A 5,818-nucleotide genomic window follows, 5' to 3' on the forward strand; every position below is an offset into this window, starting at 1 on the left:
GATAACCTTCCGACTTTATGTGAATAAAATCAATTCCTGTCCTAATGTGTTTTACACCCCACCTCCTATAGAATGTAAGCTCGATTGAGCAGGGTCCTCTTCAACCTATTGTTCCCGTAAGTTTTTTGTAATTGTCCTATTTATAGTTACATCCCCCTCTCATAATATTGTAAAGCGCTACGGAATCTGTTGGCGCTATATAAATGGCAATAATAATAATAATAATAATAATAATGCGAATACAAATTACAGAAACGGGGAAAGGTAGCTTTTTTTTATATATAAACACATTTTCATGGATTTGATTATTTACTATTTTGATCAAATATCATACTTCAAAATTGCATTTATTCTGATGAGATAGGAGCTAACTCTTATCTCAGACCAGAATGATAGGCCGGATTGGTCAGCCTCTTCTTAGTTAGGGACAAGTCTGCCTGACCTTTAAAATATAAGTATTTTATTTTTTATTGTATATGTAATGTATTCAAATAAAAGGTGACAATTACGTATAGTTTTGCTTTAATTAAAGCCGTGACTTAATATGAAATTATTGTAATGGCTGATGGGAGTTTCTGATGGAAATTATATAAATAGAGCACTAGGGCTTTCTATCACTGAAAAAATATAAAAAGGAATGCTTTGAGATTAAGAAAGATCCGAATAAAACCGAGGTATATGTCCTATGTATGAACCAGTATAATAATATATGGCACTCAGCCTTACCACCAGCTCACTATATGTAAAATTAACTGTACAGTTCATTTATAGTACCCCGGAACTGAAGCAACTGAGCTGAATGCTACTGTCACAAGACTGTCCCTTTAAACATTTTCTGACTCAGTATTCAGATGAACATTCTTTTTTTTCCCGTTAGGTAAATGGAACTGTCAAAATACATAACTAAATCCTGGATGATAGTTCTGCTCAACCGCTATGACTGTATATACAAATTTACCCTAGCATCGTCCAATAAATACAAATAATTTGCTAGATGTATGCAGCATTCCTATGCTGACAAAGTAGTCTCACATACTTTATCATTGGATATGCAGTCATTCATTGATTTTCATTTCAGCATAGGAGTGGTATATACATCTTTTATGTGAAGACTAAGATAGTGTGGAATACATTTTGGTTGTAGTATCAGTCATTTATGCGATGGCGCCTGAAACGTGTGCAGAAAATCACCGGATTTATAAGACCCACAATCATTTAACTTAAAAAACTCAAGTCCATCAAGTATCCGCAAATGCGTATTGCTTCTGTACGTAACAATCAAAGCTGTCACAGCCCCGGCTAAAATATCAAAACAGCAGAAGCAGAGAAATATGACAAACTGAGGCTTCACTTTTTGCTTTGCAAGATTTATAATTCTGCAATGCAATCTCCAATCATTTTATGTTTATTCTGTAAAAATATATCATTGGGAGATAACAAGTAAATTTCTGAAATTTAGCCCAAAATAGATGAGTTGGCAACAAAAAAATCTCCAACTTAACCTAACTGCATTTTCTTTCACCTTAAAGGACATTTGTCAACTCACCACAATCCAATGTCAGTAAACCTTATATCTTACAGAACTCAGAATAACGTCCTTGTACATGCAATATGCTACTATCGGCTTTCTACGTACACCATCAGTTGAAAACAGACTTTGTTTTTCCAATCATCAAACAGAAAACAAACCAGAATGAAATGTCTGCCATCAATCCCACCATTTACAGAACGTTTGCAGCAAACTATCCGTTCAGACACTTGAGAATGCTGTTGCATCCGTACATCTGCTATAATTGGCCCCACACCTAGAATAATAATATAGCTTAGACAAATCTGAGAAGCTCAACCGTTGTAAGACCCTGTTAGTCACACACAGACACATAAACGTTACATGTTAACCTTGCAGCAGCCCATGACAACGAATGCTTCTTTGACTTGAAACACCCACAATTTTACAAATACATTGATCCTAAAAGTCACTTTAGGTATGCGGTTGATTGCTTGGTCACTAGTGTGCTACACTTGGTGCGAGTCCAATGACGCACAGCGGTGAAAGCCAAAATGTTTATATTATATAACATCAAATGCACACACATCCATTGTTCTGGAATTCAATCCAAACATTTTAGTGCATGTTATGGGCACGTCAGACAGAAGATACTATTCACAGGTAACAGAGCATTCCCAAACACGCCACCTGAACAAACATTAACAACATTTTACTGCAAACAGCTTAGAATGTTTTTTTTTTTTTGTTGTTACTTTTGACACTGCCGCATAAATATGGATACCCAGTTTTACAGGACATTGCTCACATGAGTCGAACAATAGATTAGTAAAATGCACACTTAGCATCACTAAAAGGAAAGACTGGTAGACGCAAGGCACTATAAGAACCAATGGAAGGGCCAGTGCCAATATTGCTAATCTATACGTTTATGTTTGGACACTGACTGAAGTACAGTGCCTTGTAGATCATGCAATGGATGGATAAGAATATGGTGGATTACGTCCTGAATTAGTTTAGTGAGTCATCAAGACTTTGCTCGCTTGGTGTACTCTTGCTCAAATTTGTGAGGTTTGCCATCAGGGATTTGACTTTATGAGCATAGTAATCCCTAAGGTTTACAGATGGATTTTCTTTTACACCATCATCAAAATCACAGCTTCTCATCGCATTTTCTAGCTGCCTTTGCCGTCGGTAAAAATGGGAAAACTTATTAAATATGAGAGTTATAGGAAGAACAACCACAAGAATCCCAGCTAGTATACAAGCTGAGGCAGTCAGTTTCCCTGCTATAGATCCTGGCACCACATCTCCATAACCAACCGTGGTCATGCTAACGGTGGCCCACCACCAACAAGCTGGGATTGTGGCTAAGCCATTGTTTTCCTCTTTTTCAATGGTGTAAGCCACAACAGAAAATATTGAAATCCCTACAGACAAATACAGCAATAACAAGCCCACCTCCCTGTAACTGTATTTTAATGTAGCCCCCAACGATCTTAAGCCCGTGGAATGTCTAGCAAGCTTTAAGATGCGAAAAATCCTCATGAGTCTCAACACTTGTGCCACCCTTCCCAAATTGGCCAGAGCTGGACTGCTTTCCACCACTAGGTTGACTATTAAGGTGGTGTAAAATGGAGCTATCGATATGAAATCGATGATGTTCAGGGGATGTTTGAAGAACGCTTTAAAGTCTGGAGACACTGCAAATCGCACCACCAACTCAAGTGTGAACCAGGCTATGCCAAAATGTTCCACAATCTCAAATCTGGGGTCTTCTTCTGCACTGCCATTGGCGTTAACAATCTGAAAGTCTGGCAAACTGTTGAGGCACATGGTGACAATAGAACCCAGGACTATCATGATGGAAAGGATGCTGAAGATTCTACTCAGAACAGAGTAGCCTGGATTATCCAAAGCTAACCAAAGTCTCCTTCTAATATTTCCAAACAGCTGCCTGTCGAACTTGGATGCATCATGGTAAAACGCCAAAATCTCATCAAATGAAGATGTGGTGCTCTCATGTTCGCTCCGCTCTTCCCACTGTTCTTGGTCAGGTTCAACTTTTCTCCCATGGTAGCTGTAGCTACAGCACGAGTCTATGAAGAACTCATTAATTCCCCAGTATTCTATCTCTTGGCAGAAAGAAAAAACGCAAAGTTCACCCATGACGTGGAGTTTCCCGGTATTGTAAAAATGTAACACGTAAGGGAAAAGCTCTGGGTTTCTGTCAAAGTAAAACTCATTTTTGGTGTCGTCATAGTCATCACACAGTTCAAGGATGGATTCTTTTGAGTGACAAGCCAAGAGCTTGCCCAGTCTGGTGTCTGGGAATTTTAACAACGTGTCATATCTTAACCTTTTCTTGTATCCTCCGACATTTATACTAATCTCAGAATCTTCAATATCGTATTCAGACAAATCGTCCAATCTGTCCCTTGTCATATTGAGCTTTCAAACTTTTTTATTATGGAAAGCAGGCCTAGAATATACAGAATTAAAACATTAGTACAATAAAAGTTCCCGCCATTTTATTTACAAGATGATATAATAATAATAATAATTTTTTATTGTTTTATAGAACATTTGAAGGGAAAACGCAACAGTGGGAAAGGTACAAAAGAGAAAAAAGAAAAGGGGGGGGGGGGAGAATTGTCCATCAATAAATTAGTATCAATATCCAATAATAATGTGTGCTGCGTGTGTGTATGAAATGCTACGTGTTTGCATTATTTTAATACCCTGTGTGTAATTTTGAGCATTTTTGTTTGTGTAATACTCTGAAAATGGTATCTCTGCAAGCAGTTATCCGTACAGAGTAAATGTGTTATCTGATAGTATCTGTGTGTGCGTAACAAAGCATGCAGGAATGAAACAACATCACTATGCTATAGTATTTTATCTACAATCATGTGCAATGTTAATTTCCTACTGCTGGGTTTATTATACTTGGATTTTCTGACCTTTCATTTGGCCATGTTAAATTTCAGTTGTTTTGAAGCATATCAGAACCCTTTCAGTTCCAAAGAGTTCTGCAACGTTCCCCCCACCTGCAGCACTGAGAGGGTTAAACCAGCATTCCAAATCCATGGCTTGTTTATGATACATTGTAAGATGACTCCTTTGCCTGTTAATGGAGGTGTAAAACTCACTCACATCACATCCTACCTCTTAACATTAGAATTGTATAGCCATCAGCACAGGGCAGCCAGGTGGCAACTTCAGGAGTGACTTCCCCAAGCTTTCTGTTGGTTTCCTGCTGGCTCTGGTTGTCCCCATCAGACTTTCTTCACCCAGGATCCCTGAGCAGTTGCTGTTTTCCAGCAGGAGTGAGGTTTTGGATGAGTTGAGCAGGTCCCCAGTGGCCATGCAGTGAGTGTGAGTGAGGTAAGTGGAGGAGTAGTGTCAGTGGCTGCAGGAGCTGTTAGCAGTGCTGATGGTATGCTGGTGCTGAATGGACAGCTCCCCATGCTCTGCGCTCACAGAGCTCCCAGCACAGCTCCCCTGTTGCTCCCCCCATCCTGTCTGCAGCAGGCTGAGAGCTCAAGGCGATCCCAGGCAATCCCTGGCGAGCTGGCTTGTTATTGTAAGAGCCGCTGATAGTATGCCTGGCTGCTCAGGTGCTCTGTGTGACTGATGCAGATTACAGACTGGATTTCCTCCGCATCATGAGACATGGGGGGGATGAGGGGGAGGAGACCAGGACGAGCTGCTTGTCTGCTTAGCAAACTTCATCCTACAGAGGAGAGAAATGGCGTGCAGCAGGAGACATGGAGGACGAGGGCAGCCAGGGGTGTGAAATGAGCTCACTGGCACATGGTGGGAACATCAACCTCGACTGACAGACACGATCTGACCTGTATACACTGTGTCCATTCAGTGTCCTCCCTGATAGACAGCATCTCGCCTGTATACACTGTGTCCATTCAGTGTCCTCCCTGACAGACAGGATCTGACCTGTATACACTGTGTCCATTCAGTGTCCTCCCTGATAGACAGGATATGACCTGTATACACTTTGTCCATTCAGTGTCCTCCCTGATCTGATATACAGAATCTGATCTGTATACATTGTGTCCATTCAGTGTCCTCCCTGGTCTGATAAGACAGGATCTGACCTGTATACACTGTGTCCATCCAGTGTCCTCCCTGATAGACAGGATCTGACCTGTATACACTGTGTCCATTCAGTGTCCTCCCTGATAGACAGGATCTGACCTGTATACACTGTGTCCATTCAGTGTCCTCCCTGGTCTGATAAGACAGGATCTGACCCGTATACACTGTGTCCATTCAGTGTCCTCCCTGATA

At 40.6% G+C, this 5,818-nt stretch overlaps 1 protein-coding gene across 1 annotated transcript; it reads right to left on the reverse strand.

The window, feature by feature from the left end:
* Nucleotides 1-261: 261 nt before the first annotated feature.
* On the reverse strand, nucleotides 262-5,141 carry KCNS2 (potassium voltage-gated channel modifier subfamily S member 2). Its single transcript, XM_063451209.1, has 2 exons — nucleotides 4,676-5,141; nucleotides 262-3,989 (listed from the first exon to the last, which is right to left on the reverse strand). The coding sequence occupies exon 2, from the start codon at nucleotides 3,950-3,952 to the stop codon at nucleotides 2,519-2,521; it is 1,434 nt and encodes a 477-aa protein (XP_063307279.1). The 5' UTR covers nucleotides 3,953-3,989; nucleotides 4,676-5,141; the 3' UTR covers nucleotides 262-2,518.
* Nucleotides 5,142-5,818: the final 677 nt, after the last annotated feature.

The sequence above is a fragment of the Pelobates fuscus genome, chromosome 4, assembly GCF_036172605.1.
Source record: "Pelobates fuscus isolate aPelFus1 chromosome 4, aPelFus1.pri, whole genome shotgun sequence".
NCBI classification, from domain to species: Eukaryota; Metazoa; Chordata; class Amphibia; order Anura; family Pelobatidae; genus Pelobates; species Pelobates fuscus.

Excerpts from the sequence above, each read along its gene's own strand:
- KCNS2 (XM_063451209.1), bottom strand. The coding sequence starts at position 3,952 with ATGACAAGGGACAGATTGGACGATTTGTCTGAATACGATATTGAAGAT.